This window comes from Chenopodium quinoa, unplaced genomic scaffold, assembly GCF_001683475.1.
Source record: "Chenopodium quinoa cultivar QQ74 unplaced genomic scaffold, ASM168347v1, whole genome shotgun sequence".
NCBI classification, from domain to species: Eukaryota; Viridiplantae; Streptophyta; class Magnoliopsida; order Caryophyllales; family Amaranthaceae; genus Chenopodium; species Chenopodium quinoa.
In genome coordinates, this window is record NW_018742484.1 from 2,540,368 (window position 1) to 2,560,519 (window position 20,152).

General features: G+C 36.8%; 1 protein-coding gene and 1 non-coding gene across 3 annotated transcripts; one reads left to right on the top strand and one right to left on the bottom strand.

The window, feature by feature from the left end:
• The first annotated feature begins 7,480 nt into the window (after window positions 1–7,480).
• TRNAK-CUU lies at window positions 7,481–7,553 on the top strand. The gene has a single exon. It is a non-coding gene; the product is annotated as a tRNA-Lys (tRNA).
• Window positions 7,554–11,639: 4,086 nt separating this feature from the next.
• On the bottom strand, window positions 11,640–18,707 carry LOC110719379. Of its 2 annotated transcripts, none has more exons than XM_021898303.1 (3): window positions 18,310–18,707; window positions 12,257–14,617; window positions 11,640–12,094 (listed from the first exon to the last, which is right to left on the bottom strand). In XM_021898303.1, the coding sequence occupies exon 2, from the start codon at window positions 14,580–14,582 to the stop codon at window positions 12,294–12,296; it is 2,289 nt and encodes a 762-aa protein (XP_021753995.1). In that variant the 5' UTR covers window positions 14,583–14,617; window positions 18,310–18,707; the 3' UTR covers window positions 11,640–12,094; window positions 12,257–12,293. The 2 variants fall into 2 exon arrangements, with proteins under 2 accessions (XP_021753995.1, XP_021753994.1); XM_021898302.1 differs by having other exon boundaries at window positions 12,257–14,621; window positions 18,310–18,706.
• Window positions 18,708–20,152: the final 1,445 nt, after the last annotated feature.

The following is a 20,152-nucleotide window of genomic DNA, read 5'->3' on the forward strand; positions in this document are numbered from 1 at the left end:
CTCTCAGCAAGGAGGACATCACTAAGAGAATGATCTGAGACGGCTAAGTACATGTAAAGCATCTCCTTGGGCAAAGGGCTGACAAGCCTTGCCAAGAAATGAAAATGCTCAATTTTTGGAAGGTCCCCTCAGCATCATCCCCCCATTCAAACATAGTCTTCTTTCTGATCGCTTGGAAGAAATGAAGGCACTTGCCGCATGACCGGCTAAGGAATCTCCCCAATGCCGCCAGGCAGCTGGTTAATTTCTGAACTTCCTTTACATTGCGGGGAGACTTCATGTCAATGACCGCCTGTATCTTCTCTGGGTTGGCCTCTATCCCCCTTTGATCAATCAAAAATCTGAGAAACTTTCCAGACTCAACACCAAAAAGACACACTTCTTGGGATTGAGCATGACCTTGTGCCGCCTGAGTGTGGTGAAGGTTTCTCGGAGATCAGCAAGGTGATCTGTCTGTAGCTTGGATTTGACTATCATGTCATCAATGTACACCTCTACATTCCTTCCAATCTGATTAATGGAGACCGAGTTAATCATACATTGGAAGGTAGCAGGCGCATTCTTCAACCCAAACAGCATCACAGTATAGCAGAATAACCCTTGATCAGTGACGAATGTCGTGTTCTCTTGATCTTTTTTCCACAGGGGTATCTGATGGAAGCCGGAATAGGCATCCATAAAACTCATCAAAGCATGTCCGGCTGTTGAATCGACAAGACTGTCGATCTTTGAAAGCGGGTAACTGTCCTTCGGACATGCCTTGTTCAGATCAGTGTAATCAACATACATGCTCCAGGTACCATTCGGTTTCTTTACAAGCACAACATTCACAACCAATCTGGGAAGTGACATTGTCGAATGAACCCGGCGTCTAATAACTTCTTGACCTCGGTAGCTGCCGCCTAAGATCTCTCCTCGCCATGATTTCTTTTCTTTTGCCTAACAGGCTTCTTTTTTGGATCCACGGCGAGTTTGTGGACAGCGAGATCCGGGCTAATGCTTGGCATCTCTTCCACTTCAAAGGCAAAATTTCCTTGAATTCTTTCAGCAGATGGTGTAAGTCTGCACCCAATTTTGCAAAAGCAACCGTCCCAACCTTAACGGTACACTCTGGACGTGTGTCATCCAGAACGATGTCCATATGTTCTCTATCCGGTTGGGGACGGAGGTCATTTGACCGTTTCCTTATCAGTGATTGCTATTGCTTCTCATTTTTTACAACCACCAGCTGTTCGGCCTTTCTTTTCTTACCAATATGAGGGATGGTATGATGACGACCTTAGATTCCTTCAGAGTTGGACATCCCAAAATCATATTATACGCGGTCAGCTCTTCCACAACCAAGAACCAGACGACCATGTGGCGCCCCTCTTCTTTTTCTCCTAGCCGAACGGGTATATCAATCCGTCCGGCTGGGTGCACAACTCCATCCCCAAAACCAACCAAGGGGTGAGTGACCTTGTGCATGCTGTCGGGCTTGTACTTTAGCTTGGACAGACACTTGTAGCTGATGATGTCAGAAGAGCTACCAGTATCAATGAGGATCCGAGCAACTTTCTGGTTGGCTACCTTGCATTCAATGACAATGCGGTCATCATGCGGCCGGCGAGCTTTGCCCCGGTCCTTTTCAGTGATGATGACCTCAGGGAATGTGTCGGTAGACGCCAGGCCCTCATCGACGGAGATGACATCGAGCCGTCTGACATGGTCCTTGGTGCCCCTGATTATTGGCCCCCCACCGGCAAAGCTATCTGCTATGGTGTACCCCATCGGCTCCTTGTCAGTGTCCGAACTACTAGTAGGCTTTGCTGGCTGTTTTTACGGCTGTTTGGAGTCCGTCTTCAGGGTCACCTTAGAGTTGAGGATGTAAGATTTCAACACCCCCTTATTAGCCAATCTATCCAACAGCCGCTTGAGGCTTTAACAGTCGTTGGTTTCATGGCAAATATCCTCATATAAGTGGCAGTACTTGTTTTTGTTCCGGTTTTTTGCTGGACCATTCATTGCTGCGGGCTTCTCTATGGTCACCTGGTCTTTTATCTCCATGATGATGGAGTAACAGTCTTTGTTAAACTCATACCTTGGAACGTATGGTTTAAACTCTTTGCTTTTCTTCTAGGCCGGCTGATCAAAATCCTCAGCCGCCCGGATTTCTTTTCTCTTTTTTCTCTCTTCAGCTTTGTGGGCTGGCTGTTCTTGCCGACTCCCTTTTTTTTTGTCAGACTTCTTTGAGTCCGACTGCTTGCTAGTGGAGCAGAGCTCGGTCGCCTGTATATAGGCACCTCCATTAACGCTTCCTAAAGAGTGGAGATCCTCTTCCGGATGATGTTAAACTTGAAGGCTGACCTGTCTTTCAGACCCTTGAAGAAGTCTGTGTAAGCATAATCATCAGACAGTCCTTGGATCTGGATTCTCACCAAATTGAACCGCCTGACGTATAAGCGTAGCCCCTCCTTGTCTCCCTATTGTACCGCACCCAAGTTAAGGCTTGTCTTTTTGGCGGGTATGTTCATGGAGAAGTTGGAGACGAAGAAGAAAGCAAGCGTCCTAAAGTTGTTGATGCACCCAGCCGGCAAATTATTGAACCACTGCTGGGCAATGCCCTTCAGTGTGGCTGGGAAGCACCTGCACCATGCAGCGTCATCTAGCCCCTGCAAGTACATGAGGTGGGTGTATGCCAACAGGTGGTCTTCTGGGTTGGTGGTACCATCATAAGTACCCACCATGACATTCTTAACCTTGGCCGGTTGTGCCGCCTCGATTATCTCCTTGGAGAACGCAGAAGGTTGTTCCCCAAGTTTTAGCAGACGGAGCTGCCAGTCCAATGGCTGGACGTTATATGCCGCCTGACCCCCAAATAGGGCAGGCTGCATGTAAGGATGGGCATACGGCTTGTATGGCTGTTGGGGCGCATACGAGGCCGAGTCAATCATCTGAGGACCTGTATGGACGGATGAGCCACCTGACAGGCTCTCTTGAACAGATTGAGAATACCTCATCGAGGTATTCTTGAAGCTGTCTGGGAAACTCGAAGTTGAAGCCGACTCAGACAGTTGCTAGTTTTTCTTTTGCTCGATGTAAAGGCGAGCATCAGGAAATGTCTTCTTGGTGCCATCCGGCTGAACATGTCGAATGACCTTCCTCTTCTTTGTCTCGGGGAAGCGGAATTTAGACAGATCAATCAAGGGCCAAGTCCCCTCCTTTATTTTAGGACGCGGAGTGGGCTCTCAATCCTTGACGGACTTGTTCTTCTCATAATGAGAAGGCTTCTTGGTCAACTGACCCTTGCTGTGACCAGCCGTCTTCTTGGAGATCAGTTCCTTCATCTCTCCCTTGAAACTTGTCATGAATTTCATGAACTTGTCTCGGGTGATGTGAGCAAACTGTCCTACCGCCTGGGGATGACCGGATGACTTACTCGGACTTGTCTGAGCATCGCCTTGTTCCTTATTGTCGTTGGAAGGGATGCGCCTTGTAATGAGGGATCCATCTGCAGCCGTATATGTTTCGACCTCTGGTTCCGTATCATGGTCTGAATAGACCTCAGTCGTAGGCTGCTTATTCTCAGGAGGCGGTACAGTCTCTTGAGAAACCATCTTAGAGGTACTCTCCCCACAGACGGCGCCAAATGTTTCGGGGTTTTTTGTCCCTCGGGAGAGTTATTCCACCAAGACTGATTTCCCGCCGGCTGTACCTGCAAAATAACGGAGACTCCGGTTGGATGGAGTTTCGCCTCCGACGATCAAGTTAGAACGTGTACGGAGAAAGTAAAAAGGTGTGAAAAAGTAAAAGTAGATCTTCTCGGATTTCGAGATCAGTTGATTTCTCTGATAAGAGAGAATTGATTGTGTAATAAATGAACGTGCCCCAAAAGTGGGGTAAATCTCCCTAATTATAGGGTCATTGGTCAATGTGCCCCTACTTAGGTCATTCTGACCTAGATTTGGGGGGCTGCGCCGTTTTGCGGCTTTAGCAGGAATTAGGCCCTGAAAGCCGTCTTTTTCCCTACTGATTGGGGGTACCACGTGTCAGCTGAGGATTGGTTCATTTTGAACCTCTCCTAAGGTGACACATGTTACCCTCTGATTGTGCCACGTGGCTTGGGTATTTTTACCCAAAATAGGAGTAATACACAATTAAATGGATGTGAAAAGATAAATAGAATAGTAAAGTTTGGTTGATAAAGGTCAATTATAGTATAAAATTATAGTGTGGTTGATTGAATCAAAATGAATAAAAACCAAGTAAAAAAATATTCCTCTGTTTCTGAATACTCACATCATCTTGAGTTCGTGACTGGCATGTCATGTGCCAATGCACAAATTTGACGTCATGTATATTTAATTATGTATTGCTAAAAATTATGGGGAAAATAATGAGAAAATACAAGTATCTCAACATGAGATACATATCATGTATCTCAAAGGTGTATATTTGTCAAATGGGGTTAAAATTATAAAATTTTCTAAAATATCATTGTATTCAAAGCAAAATCAGAAGAGCACCAATGGAGAAACGAAGAGCTTTAATGATGAAATGGAATTCGACAATCGGCTTCAATGGAGGAAAACAACACTCATACCCTTTGGGTTAACCGTACCCTTTATTTCTCCATTTTTTCTTAGGGTTTTCGTTTAATTCGCCGCCGAAAATATGACGATGAACGTTGGTGGCTTACGAGATGAAGCAAAATTATTGGGAAGAGGGAGAATGAGGAGGAAGAAAGAGATGAAAATGGAGGGGAATGAAAATGGAGCAGATTGTCAGTTGAAGAAGAAGACCAACTGAGAAATTTAGTACATCAAAATTTATATAATATTCATAAAAGTTTCTTTTATTTACATAATTGTCATTTTAAGATACAAGCCTTGTATCTCATGTTGAGATACTGGAGCTCCCTCGAAAATAATTATGCTGGGAGTAAAACAATAATTAGAGCTTTTAACTATTTACCAAACATTGATAAAGTTGGGCTTCAATCAATAACATAATACTAAAACATAACATAACATAATACTAAAACAGACACCAGGAATGACACGTGTCACTTCTTGGTGCTGTATTTTCCCTCCAAAACTCCCCTCCCCTATTAGTAAGAATATTTGTATAATACAACTATAATAATATTATTTCAAATTTTATACATTATCTTTACATAAAATGTATTTCATTTTATTCGTGTTCTTAATTCTTCCATACACATTTACCTAAAATATTATTATTCTGACTATATTTTAATCATAGAAAAAGTGGGTCACTGGTTTAGGTACAAGATACCATCATTACCGTCGGCACATCTTTTAGACGAATTAATTATTGAATTTTGCCCAAAAAGTAATAATAAATTGATTCATATAATTGATATTACATAAATTACTTTAACATCACTTTATTTTTTTTTTCAAATACCTCTAATATTTTGTTTCTTAGACTAATGGAGTATTAGATATGTCTGTAAAATAAAAATTGTGTTCGACAACTATATCATATCATATGTCTAATTCTAGGAAAATGTGAAATATCAATCAATTTTTTGTTATTACGTAATTAAATAAATTAATATTTTAGTAAATACAAAAAAAAATTATCTTTTGCTGAAAATTCGACATTATAAATAAGGTGCATAGTAAAAGACACGTCGAATATAGAGACAAGTGACATCTTCTTGTGTATCCTTTTTTTCAATAAATAGTTATCATCTACAAATAAACTTTTAAGGCAATAAACAAACAATGATCCAACTACAATTATTGGATAGCTTCAAACACATTTTTATATAATAACGAAGAACGATGATATCATGTAGAGCATCAATTCATAAACAGAAAATAAACTATTAATAATTAGTGTTGCCTAATTGTAGATTATTATTGTCTTTAATGATTCGAGTAATATTTATTTCCACTGAAATTATTTTATTGGATATAAAGATAATATATTATTTGAATTTATATATTTACATGTATGTTGTGCTAATAAATTTACTGTAAATTTTATTCGATTTGTTGTTTGATTAATATTAGTTTTATTGGGAAATAATATGCATCATTAATGTCATATAATGCATACTAATTTTAAATATTTTCAACGCAACTAATCAACAATAATTTTTTTTTTTCTTTTCTCAATTGTAGATTAAAATTTTTTGCCTTACCATTTTATTTTTCTATATGTATTGTACTTGTATATTCCACATGAGTTGCCTCATTTTTTTTATTATATATCAATTTATTATAGGAAAAATATTATTAGTATCGTGCATCGCACAGGCATTAATCTAATTTATACATAAGATGTGGACTTTTGCATCATTTATGCTTTAAATGATTAAATTTAAGGGACTTGTGCATGGGAAAATTTACATGCTAGAGGTAAAATGGGGCTCTTATAACATGATCCACAGATTAGAGTTCTAATTTCATGTTATTAACTTATACCGACATTGCAGGCCCAACTAGGCCTGGTCTATATTAGCCCCATTCAAACTGCTCTCTCTAAACCTTCTTACTCCGTTATCCGTATGTCAACCCTTTTCAGTTTTCAATGATAATTTTAGTTTATTGTTAAGAAACGAAAAAAAAATCTCAAACTCTGTTTATGCCTTTTTTTTTTTTTTTTTTTTTTTCTTTCACAAGAAAATCATCCATCTAGGGCTGTTCAGAGACCGCACCAAACCGCAATTTTGCGGTTTGGTGCAGTTTGCGGATTGAAAATTACGGTGCGGTTTTTAAAAATGATTAAACCACGATTTGCGGTTTAGTGCGGTTTCCAAAAAAATTTAGATCAAAAGATGCGGTTTGTGGTTTTTATACTATATAATCTTTGACTATTAGGTAATTAAAGGTTAAAAAAAAGAGTTTAATATTTGAATTATAAATTGATAATCACATAATAAAATAAAAGTTTTTTTTTTAATGATTATAATTTTGAAAAATATGGCTAAACCGCACCGCACCAAACCGCAATTTGCGTTGCGGTTTGAAAAAAATACAAATCGTACCGCAAACACCCCTACATCCATCTGTTGTTTTACCTTTTTTTATTTTTTGGTATTGGAGTGTATCTGTGAGATATTATTGTATTTTTTTTATAGTTGTATGATACGGAATAACATAAGACTTCTTTTATTTTTCAAGGATTGTTGGACTGAGGTAGTTAATGAATAAATGATCCCTCAAAAAAAAAAAAAGGGTAGTTAATGAATGATTTTGAATGAATTGTGATAGTTTTAGCTTTTTAAATGATTTTGAAGAGATTGTTTATAAATTAAACGGTTAATTGGAGTTTTTGAGTGACGTGGTTTAAACTTTAAACAAAACATTTTTATTTTAATTTTTTGAAAGGATAGCATTTTTATTATATACAGTACTATAAGATTTTACTTGGAATTTTTTATTCCCCTAACAATAAGCTTTTTCCAAACTGCTTTAAAGGGTAGATTTTTGTAATATATAAATATAAATCAGCATAAAATCAACAAGCCCGTCTAGCTCAGTTGGTAGAGCGCAAGGCTCTTAACCTTGTGGTCGTGGGTTCGAGCCCCACGGTGGGCGATTATTTTTTATGTTTTTGTTTTCCATTCAAAATGAGTATTTCCGCAACAAGGCTGTAAGGTATGGGCTTTTCTTAATTTTGGATTGAGATTTTGTAGCCCACAATATGAACGCCAACTACAGCACAAACTGGATTTTTTTTGTATGGACTATTTCCTTCTTGATCAAATGTATGTTTTTTAAAAAACACTCTGTAATTGATATTTTGACGAGAAAATCTCATTTCTTGGCACTCCAAGAAACAACCTATTGTGTCCAAGTCTTCCACAAAAGATGGTGGCCCGAGTTGTTCAATTTTGTGTGACCATTAATCTCTGTTATTAACCTTACTGTTAATTCAATTCAACACGATTTTAGCAAACACATTAATATTAATTATCATTTTGTTCATATGCACGTATACATATATGGCATCGCCATGCGTCTCGTGCACCACACAGGCATATGTGCGACAATGATGTATATAGTATACTCATATAGCACGAGTCATGTCTCGGGTTGTTGATTGTACTATTTGTACATACATGGAGGAGTGTCAAATGTGAAAAATTCGTACTCTTCCACCCGACGGGTCCAACAATAATGTAAATGAAGCAGCCAGCTGTATTAAATCCACCATTACTGAGTAACAGCCTTTAATGTAAATTGCCTGTTAATGGACCCATATTTCTTTTCAACAAGGCTTTTCATAAAGACGAATTTTACCCAATGACTTTTGGTCATTATTTCATCCAGCTTTTGGCTTTCTATAAAAAGTAATTATCATAGGTATAGGTACAAGTCATTCACTCAAATGTTTTTCCTCTTTTCCATTGCCAAACATGTGGCAACATTCTTATTGGTAATCATGGGACCCAATTATAGGGGATTTATGTACCTTTTCCACATTTTTTGTACTCTACTTATAACTCCCTCCGTCCCTTTATTTTTGCCTCATTGCCATTTTTGAGTCAAATTTTGAAAACTTTGACCATCAATTACCGTTAATTAATTAAAGATAATATGATCATGACTGGTCTTGTTAGATTCGTCTCATTGTATATTTTATTAATATCACGTTATAATAACTTTTACGGGTTTGGAAATAAAAATATAGACTTTTTAAAACGTGTTTTGGAGACCGTGCACAGTCAAATAGGACTAAAAAATAGGGACAGAGAGAGTACTATACTATTGACAAATTCTCTTGCAACTGCCCCAATATCTAATTACCTTTGCTAATAACTCAATGAATAACCAAATTTCAAACTCCATATAGTTATGGTCTTTTGTAATAAGCAAGGATTAGGGATTTATCATATAATCTTGGGATCACAACTCACAAGGTTAAATCTTGCCAACTATAAGTCTACTCCGTACAAGTGTTTGGGGGGATTATACCTTACCAATTCTCTCATTATCAAATGTCTGGCCTACAAATGGCCTACAAATACTATACTAAAAAAACAGTGAAAGTTGAGATTTAATTAGCATCAATATCCTTACCTAAATAAAATAAATTATGGTCTTTTTTACTACCTCTATTTCTTTTTATTTGCAACAAAGGGATACTTAATGTAAGAAATACAGTAAATAAAAAAAATAAAAAAAAAATCATTTGTTGCAAATAAAAAGAAACGAAAGTACAACTATATATTCTTCTTCCAAATTTCAAATACTTGTTATGTTCGATTATTATTATGTTCATCTAACTTTTTGTTGAAAAGAGTATATATCACTATGCAGCTAAACTTCCTACAACCAAAATGAAGTAAACTATAACATGGTAAGTGGATCTCCATCGGAAGATATCGGGCATGGATTGAAGCAAGGTCTGTAATAAAGTTGGGCAATATTGTACTTAGGTTTGTAATAAAGTTGCGACAAGGACAGTAGCATATGAACAATGGAGCTATCACTAAAGTGGGTGCAGAACGTATAGACGATACGGTTGTGTAAGCGCCAATGGAAGTGCATATGTGTGTGCAAGGGTGGTCGTGAAAGTTTTGTGGGAGTGGGATTGTGTTTGTGTATGCGCATGGATGTAGTTAGGGTTGTTATATCATCAATGACAAAAGAGATGCGAAGCTTATCAAACAATAGGAGCCATGGAAAGTCTGTATTTTTTTACAGTACTCAAGAATAGAGGAAATGAGATCTCTAAGAGGGTGTTTTAGATTAATATGGGGTTGAATACATGATGAGATAAAGGTATTCTAATATGATGTTATAACATATGACAGAAAAAACAAAGTAGATACTAGGCAACTTTTAAGTGCAGAACAAATCTAACGAAATAGGTGTAAAAACTACGGAGTAATTTTATATTCTGCTATAATTAGTTAGTTAAAGATGCAATCTTTCTAGTCTCTTCATTCAAAGGTCTATTAGTATTTGAATAATATCCATTTTGAGTATAAATTTTTTAAATAATTTACATCACCTTTTTTTTCAATGGAGAATTCCAAAGAGTTGGGATTTTATTATGGTTAATCTTATTGCTATGGGATTCTGTCTAATTTATGTGAAGATAGTGAACCGTGAAAGTGCCATATTGCCATGTGGGATAGCCTATATTGACCTTAGTTAAAATTTAAACAGCCTCTGAATTAGTATTTGACCACTTAAAGACAATAAGACAAGCTGAAATTGCTCAGTGTTGTAAATTGATACAGTCCAGTACCCATTTGAAATTGAACTACCAGTACATTTACATCACTTCATTCTTAATAAAAATAAATAAATAAAAACCTCTTTTATCCAAAGGATATTTTTTTTCCTTAGGTCTTGTTCTAATTACCTTATTTTTACTCATGTTAGGAAATATAAATTCACACAAGACCACAAGGGTTATTAAATTTAGATAAATAAATTAAAAAGAAATATGTTCAAAGCAATTTTAGGCGGCTTAAAATAAGGCTACCCAAATTCAATTAATAACACAAGGAAGTTCTACTCCATAACAAGTTTTACCAAGTACAAATAAGTTTAAGCATCAACATTGATAAGTACATTTGAGATAGTTCTACGGAGTATAAACCTACTTCATATATTAACAAATGAGTCCACAAAATCATGGAATTGCTTACCAAACATAAGTTCCACAAATTACTCTCTGCCAATTATCCTCTACACCAATTACTCTATACCCATTGACCCATTTATTTTTATGTTTTTGAGGGAATTGTCCCAAGTAATTTGAGTTATCGGCCATATTGGTGGTTCTTTTTTTAAAATATATATATATATATATATATATATATATATATATATATATATATATATATATATATATATATATATATATATAGAGAGAGAGAGAGAGAGAGAGAGAGAGAGAGAGAGAGAGAGAAGCAAGGTAAGGGTCTAAACCTAGGCTTTATTGTGATTAGCTCAGGGTTTTGGTGGGTTGTATTAAACAAAACTAACAGAAAATGAGGTCTACTAGAAAAATTTCTAGGTGCTTTGCTTTTTAAAGTGAAAAATTGGTCCAATAGTTCCAAAGTGATAAAACTTATACAAAACAGTAGAGTATCATATAGTAGTGCTTGTTACGTAGTATTGACAATATGATATGAGCAATAGATAGCTAGTGAAGCAACTAGTAGACCGTGATGCAAAAAACGTGCAATATATATCTACGATACTTATATTTAACAGAATGATCCAATACATGGGCATGACCTATATGGCCATAGGGAATATGTGACGCGAGAGGATTTCATATGGTATGTGTACATTCAATGATGGGATTTGTATGGTTTGACAAAGGGATGTCAAGAGGTCTTTTGAATAGCACAACCTGAAATAAGGGAAAACAACATGCACAACATAACAAGATGGTATGTGTATTTTCAAAGATGGCACTGGGATGTTGACGTTGAGTTCATTTCAAGGGATTGCAAAAAGTAGAGAACTAACTGAGATTGTAACAGTCTCAAGTAGTACTTACCAAGGATATATCCCTCAATAGGTAACTGAGGTACTCCAGGATGGCAGTTTGTTAATCATTCTCCTTCCAACGATCCACAATTTGGACTTGGAAAGTAAGAGGCCACAAGGATTGGGGACGAATATTCAGGCCAGCAATGTATACTCATATAGAAGTATGGTAACACAAACATTACTATAGTGCTTTCTGGGAGATAATAAGTTGCCCTTGAGACAATCGCTACATAACCTACATTCAGTTGATTTGTAGAAAAGCTTTCTTGGGGGCAAGACAAACAAGCAAGTGATTTCATGAAATGACACTGCAGTAGCTACTAAATGTGTTGTATTGAGTTGATTAGATCCTAACTATCTTCTAGACTTATATACATTCATTCAACCACCCAAATGGTCAAAAAATCAAATAATTTGTTAGATGCAACAATGTCCTCACTGGGATTGTCATGATGTGCTTTAGCATAGAGCTTCAAGGCAAGGAAACAAGAAACCCACCCCATCATTGAAATTACAAAAGAGCAGAGACAATAGGAAGTGTAATACCGTTAACCAGATGAAATCCAGGAACCTTCTTACTCAGCAATCCTTCTGTTCATCAGTTTCAAATTGTCAGTCTGCAAAAATTTAAATATGTTAAGAGCACCAATTGCCAAGGTAAATCCACATATTAAAAAAAAAATAAAAAAAATAAAAAATAAATAAAAATAAAAAAAAACAATGTTTTCCTACGCCAACATTTTTTTTTAGTGGGGAAGCCAGAGGGGTAGAGCTCATACCTGAATCTCTACCTGGTGGAATGGAGCTCACAGGACATCAAGTCGTATTTTCTATTCCATTAGTCAACGCGAGGGGTGTACTAAAGGAAGCAAAAGGTGTATAGTTGAGCTGGTAATTGACTGGAGTTGACCCAAAAATGTTATACGTTGCAGCACTACTATAAGCAACTTCAGCATCTGAACGCTTCTTAAATACAACTCTAGCACGACTACTTTGCACATCTATTTCTGTCTCAGATTCCTTCAGAGGCCCAAAACGCCTGAACATTTTGTTCAGATTCACTTCTGAAGGTACAGAATCCATCTCACCAAAGTTCAGCCTGAGCTCTGTTGGCAGGTCCAGCTGCTTCTCGTCCTCAGTTGATACTACAGGAGTTGATACATGATTACTATGATGTAACTGTTTCCTGGAAAGCTTCCTAGGATTCTGTTGAAGGGGCTTCTCATGATCACCAGAAACAACCTGTTTATCCTTTCTCTTGCGACTACGTCGGGCTGGTTTAGCTTCTGCACTATCTTGGACAACCATGTCCGTCCAATAGGAGTCATTTCTATCATCAAATTCAAAAGTCTCAGGGGACCCAACAACTGGAATAGATGGCTTCTTTTTTCTGCTAGACCCTTTACGCAATCTTTTCCTCTGAGTTGTGACAGCTACTTTTCTAAATTCAGAGAAAAAGCTGATAATGTCATTAAAGAAGCTGTATCCTTTCATGGGATCACGTGCAGATAAGTGAAGCTGTGCGAGGAATTCAACCAAAGAGCTTTGCTTCACAGTGCTTTCAGTCAGAGTGTCGTTAAGAGGTTCCAAAACTTCATCAGCAACATCTCCTGAATGCTTGTCATTGCTTTTCTCGCTGCAACCTTTGATGGTTCTTGATGATCCAGTCAGCTGGCTAGCAACTCTGCGAATACAATCACCAACTTTAAAGGATTGCTGCGGATTTGGAGATGCAGTATGTGAAACCTTGGCCACAGAAACAGTTTTTGATTTCTGAGGAGCTGCGAAATCGTCTTCAAAGAATCCAGGAGATTTTTTCCCAGCACCAGCTGTAGGGGAGACCAAAACAATATCATCTTCCTCAGGTGAATCAAATTCATCATCAAGGTCATACATCGTCTCACCAACTAATTCAGTGCCTTTCTCTTTTCTCCTTTGGTACACAACAGCTTTCAAATTGTGTTTCCGTTTACGAGGGCCTGTCTTGGAATTGACTCTGGTCTTTGAATCTACATGTTCATTCTCAATAGACATCCCCTGATTTCCAGGACATGTACCAGCATCACTTTCCACCAACCCCTCATAATACTGGAAGTCAGGTAAAGCAACATAACCTCTCAGTCTATTAAAAGCTAATAGCTGAGTTTTTGCTATTACAAGCTCAAGCCGTTCGGCGCCACTAATTGGAAAAAGTGCTAGAGATCTTACATATTCAGTAAATTTATCAGGTTGAAAAGAATCTGCATCTGTCGATCTATCTGCTCCTTCTCTCTTACTCGACTCTTCCTTAATCCCAGAGTTTTCAACCATTTGATATTTGATCTTGCCATAGGCTTCTTCAGATACACAAGAACAGGCCAGCCCCAATTCCACCCTTCTTGCAACCTCTGCCAAAGCACAGCTCACAGCATTTCGGAATGCTTCTGAATTGTTTTGCCTTTCTGCCTGGGAGAAATGGTTTCTGAATGGCTTTAATACTGATGCTTCATTCCATGCAAATGTCCGATCTCCAAAATATGCCACCAAATAACAATCCTTTTTAAAATATTTCATAGCCTTTTCTGAGGAATCAGAAGGGTAAAATATTTGCCCAGGCCACCAAGGATGGCTCTTCACCTTTCCCCAAACCAAATCATACACTGCAAACTTACCTTCATGATCAGGTGGTAGCTGATAGCTAACATGGTGATCCATCATCAAACTTCCAGATTTTGAATATGTGCCTTTGGCACTCTTTTCTTCCTTGCTCCAAGGCTTTGCCGAATTAGAAATTAACTCCTTATTTACTTCTTGTTCCTCCGGTGATTCAACTTCAGTATAGGCAGCTTGTTCTTGCACTTTCTGAAAATCCTCAATGTTTGTGTCAGCAACATGAAAAACAGTAGTTGGTCTATATTCCAGGTTCTCAGGCACCAAAAAGCCAGGTTCATAATCAAGCTGCTGACCTACACCTTCAACAAATGAATTGAGCAGGAAAGGTGGTTGTTCAAATTCTCTATCTCCAACTTGTCTAGGAGCAGAACCAAAGTCTACCCCTGAGCTGTCATTATTAGAAACATTATGTACGTCTACAAATTTCACAGTCTGATCTATTCTTGCATCCATCCTTCCAATATAATCATGCAGCAATGCTAAACTTCCTTCCTAGGTTCACAAACATATACATAGACATAAGTTGCAAATCATAAGTATGCTAGAAAAGAGTCATGATATGCAAGTGATTCAAATAAACAAAAAAATAAGGTTAAAGATTACATACTCTACGTCATTATGTGTTACATACAGAATATATATCAGCATTTCCCTTGATAGACAGAAGCTCTAACAAAGAGGATTGTATGTTTGAATGCCCAAAAGTTTTCTTGCTTTCTACAATTTCAGCAATTAAGTAAAAGGCTAATCTTCAATGTAGGTTGTCAAATAGCAGCCTAATTAAGAGCAGGAATTAAAATACAAAAAAGTTTCCATAGAAGATAGGAGAATATCTACGATACAACCTAAATGTGGAGCTCCCTACCAAAAAAAAAAAAAAAAAGCTTTGGTTGTATCATACACTTGGTAGAGCTGGTTGTCCAATAGGAATTTTCAAATCGTGTACTGGAGTGGTTGATTACAATACTTATCTCAAGATCTGTTAGAAAAAAGAATATTTGGCATCCTAACTTCAAGGATTTTTATAGTCACGAAATTCTGCTTTTGAAATTGCAACGCATTAGGGAAAAAAGAGAAATAAGAAAACAAGACCAATAACTAGATTAAAAGATACATAAGAGAAACGAAGCCCGCCAATGATGGGACTTGATAGAAATTCCTCGCCTCCAAAGTATACTATGTAACCAAGCCACGTACCAAAAAAAAAAAAAAAAAAAAAAAAAAAAAGGAAAGCAAGGAAAGAAAAGTTTCACCAATACGCCCTTTTTGCATGTGTTATTACAGCATACAATAAGAAAGATCACATACTCACAGCACATAAAATTAGGAAAAAGCTGTATTCCTAATTCAATACCAGTTCTACTCCTGCCCAAAACTCACGGTAATTTGCATATCGAAAGTTAATGAGACATGAAGGACACCAAGGTAACAGTAAACTTACTTTATATTCTTAGTTTACAATATAAATTTCTTATGCACTAAGAAAGGTTAAAAAAAGGATCACATTAGAAAAGGGCAGATAAAAATAAATAAATAAATAAATAAATAAAAATAAAAAAATAAAAAACTTGTATACAACAATGCACCAACCTTCAACAGAAATTAAGTAGCCAAAAGCAAAGCTCTAAAAAAACCACACATGATTATTGCACAATTATTAGCATCATTCTGCGAGAGCAGCTTATCTCTGAGGTGTCTATAGTCACACACTAACACTTACATGCTCTAATGTACACTCGGTCATTTCCGATGTGATAACGAACAATAAAACCAGAAATGTACCCCTTCCGTTCCTAAAAGATTGTTCTCTATCTTTTTTAACAGTTTTCAACGCACATCTTTGAACAACAATATCCTTCATTTCGTATATGAAAAATTATTCTTCCATTTTTATTTAGTTGCAACACTTCTGTTTTTTACACAATTTACAAATATACTTTAACTATCTTTGGTGATCATTATTTAAGAAAAACCATAGTCATTTGGAATCCTGTTAGATTAGTTTAAATGGATATTTTCAAAATATTTTTTTTTTATATAATATTTACTTGTTAATAATTAGAGATTTTAAGAGTTAATGTTGTGCATTAGCAAGCGTGAAAAGTAGAATTTTTGCAACTAAATGAATTCAAAGGAAATAAAAGTTAATATTTCAAACTACACATCAACACGAACAACAAAGCCCAACACAATTAAATAAATTCATATATATATATATATATCTATGAATACTCATAAGGTTATCATCGGTGATCTACGCTTAAAATATACATAAAAGATATTATTAGATTCATTTTAATATCTTTCAAAAAAAAAAAAAAAAAAGAAAGATTCATTTTAATATCTTTAAAAAAAAAAGATTCATTATAATATATTTCAAATTAATAACTTTTACTAGTATTAACTTATTGATGATTAAAAATATTAATGGTTAAAGTACTACGTTGGCAAGCATGTGAAGACAAAACATGTGTTTTGGAGATGTAATAAGTTCACTTTAGAGCTTTGCATGCTTATATTTTGGATAAGGGACAATCGGAGCCATAGGGAAGGCCATTCCGGGATTAAACATCGTCATGAAAAGGCAAAAGGTAGAAAAAACAAGGTAAAATACACAAGGGTCAACTTTGAACGTATATGACTCAAGTCTCAAGGGAAAACTGGACAAGGTGAAAGACTAATAGACCACTTGAAGGTGAAATTACAGTTCAAAAACTCTCCAAAGAGAGGTCGAAATGTCAGATGCAAAATTAGGCCAAGAAACAAGAGACATATGACTATTCTAAATTTCTAAGTTATACTGCGTCACCTCACAACCTGGCCCTGGATTGGCTGCTTCTTTGTTTTCACCGCTGACAATGGCTCATGGCCTACCCTTGACTTACTCTTGGGTCTCGACTAAGCAACTTGGCATTCATTATTCTGCTTTATGTTCCACTTATTACATTATTAATTCTCAAATTTTTTTCATATTAATCTAGGGCCTAGATTAAGAATTTGGTAGAGCTAATGTTTTCCTTAGAAGCTTCCTTTCAAATAGTAGCTAAGAAGATAGTAGGGAATTGAATTAATTGAGTTGTCCTCTATACCTTTTTTCTGGACCAGAACATTAGAACTATTGAATCTGGACCGAATTTCTTGATGGGGATTGGTTTTGAGTTGTCCCCTGGTTTCCATACCTTAAACCCCAAAATAAAACAATCCAAAATTTTCCACTTTTCTACCAAATCAAATCAGCCCGAAATATTACTTCCAATTCAACCTAGCATTTTCCACATCTATATTAGCAAAATTTAATCTTTATTCCAAGATTAGTATCAACCTAAAAAATCTCCATATGAGCAACACAAGAAATTAACAAATATATATACCAAAAAATGGGTTCACCTAGAAATAGGAATGTATCACCACGCTTAACATCAACTACTATCAATGATGAAGGATATATAACAAACATTGAAGGGTATTATTCACAATGGAATATAACTTCATAATTCACTGGATCACAACTTACAAGCGTCATAGAACAACCGATTTATATAGCTACTATAATAAGTAAATATCAACATCACCAATAAGTTTATTAACCAGCAATTTAACACAAGCTCTTCTACAAATTTCATAGTCAAGCAAGATTCTCTAACCATGAATACAAAAAACATGAACAATACGTCGTTTAGAAGCTTAAGACCTAATGCCTCCTCAAAACCCGCTCAAAACAAGTTCCCTAATTCCATTAAAATAAGTTTATTTAAAAAACTTGCCGTAAAAACTAAATACAATTAAAACCAGGCTCGTCCCTGAGCCATGGCAGAAGGGGCGGCTGCCCCGGGCCCAGTGAGATAAGGTCCAATATCATAGTTCCATTCTAGCATTAAAGGTTCGCAACAAATAGCAACTAAACTTGATTCAATTATCAATTTAGGCTCGAAAAATCGCATGTTTTTTGGTAGAAAAGGTCCAATTTCATAGTTCCATCCTAATATTAAAGGAAAATTTGATTCAAGCAGCAAATTAGGGTCGAATAATCTCATAATTTTCTTCTCTAGCAACAAAATCGCTAGTTATGATAATTGACTTTAAAATAACCCTAAATTGAGTATACTGAACATAAAATCAACAATAAACCCTAGATTGTGAAATTAATATTCGATGAATACAAAAGTAAACAACAGCTTACCTCAAAAGCTGCTTCAATGGAGGATAGAGATTGCAGAAGTCGCCTCAATGGAGAGCGTTCAGCGCGCTACAATGGGAAACCGAGAGAGAGCGGGAAACTGAGTACAGATAGGTTTACGTTCATCAGTTTTTTATTACTCAATCTAATTTAAGAGAAAATACTAGTCCATCAATTTGATCAAAAAAAAAAAAAAAAAACATATCAAGGGGTATTTTGGACAATTTTCTTACCTTAAAGGGGGTAAGATTGTATTTTTATCATGACTGACATGGATACAATGTTATGTCATGAAACTCACTTAATGCTTACCTACCAAAGAGTTACAACATAAAATTTGTTTGCTCCATTGAAGTACTTCTTCCTCTTTCCTCTTCCTTATGAAATTTTTCCTAATTTTCACGATTTTCAACAGCACCTTCGAAAATCAGCAAAGAAAACTGCTTCAATGGAGGACATGGTCACCCCTATCCTTTGGGGTTGACCATGCCCTTAATTTAACCCTTTATTCATAGGGTTTTCGTTTAATTCGACGGCGAAGCCACCGATAATGGTGATGTCGTCGATGGGTTGAGTTGAGATGATCTTCACAGAGGTTCATGTTTGGTTAGAGTGGTGGTGGTTTTGTGGCCGCCATTGATGAATGAATGAAGCTTTATCACGGAGTTATTTCATTGTTGGCTAAGTTAAATGACCAATCTTGCCACGCAACAATAATTGACATCATACTCATGAGTTGACAATTAATATTGTTTGACTTATTTACAAAAGAACCACTTTATAAACGAAAAACGTTTAACAAATATATCAACTGGGGCGTGCTTTGTAAGAAATACTCCCTCTTCCACCCCCCCCCCCCCCCCGCCCCCTTTTTTTTTTTGCCTCACTTGATTTTTCATAGTCTCCAACACAAGTGTCAAAACGTTTATATCGATATTTTTATAAGTGTAAAATTATAAAAGTTGATATTAATAAAATATTCATTGAGACGAATCAAACAAAATCTCATTTGACTATATTATCTCTTGTTGAAAAACAAGAATTAATGGTCAAAATTTTTAAAGTTTGACCCATATTTTAGCAATGGGGCAAAAAAATGAAAGGAATGGTGTCCTCCGAACAAGTGTATTATTCCGATAAAGAGTTCGGAATTATTAGAAAGCTAATAATTCAGTGAGGTCAAGTGATCGGAATGCCTAGCTGGAGGCCGCTTCCGATCATTAATATTAATGCATAATTAATATTATAGCTTAATCTTGACTGAACATCAAGTAACCGAACCGAAATGACGAATTAATCCGAAGGATTAAATGAGTCATTAGAGTATTACGAACAAAGACATCGGATATTGAGCTTAGAGCGTCGAAATCGAGTGTTGTAAGTCGAGTCGAATTTAGGATTCGACGAGACGAGAAATCAATCAAACGACAAATTTAAGCTAAGTCGTAGCTTCGTATTGGCCTAGCCATGCGAAGGCTAGGCTAGCATAGGGCACCAACCGCAAACATGGCTGTGCCGCAAGCCAAGCATGCATGCGCGTGCTTGGCTTGCTGGCCGAGCATGCTTGCGGGGCTAGTGCGCCTAGTCGCACGCAAGCTAGCACCAGCAAGCATCGCTGAGCTAGCAGGGGTGTGGCAGCAGCTGCCTTGTGGGGCAGCGAGGGCCTAGCTAGCATGCTAGGCCATGCGAGCAGCAATGTCGCACGGCACGAGGCCAAGCACGTAAGCTGGTCTATGCGTGTGCTGGCTGTGCCACATAGCAAGGCTGGCAGCCAGCCAGGCCTTGTGCTAATGCCCAACTATAGCACTTGCGTGTGGGAGCTTTGATGAGTGGCATTTATGCCATT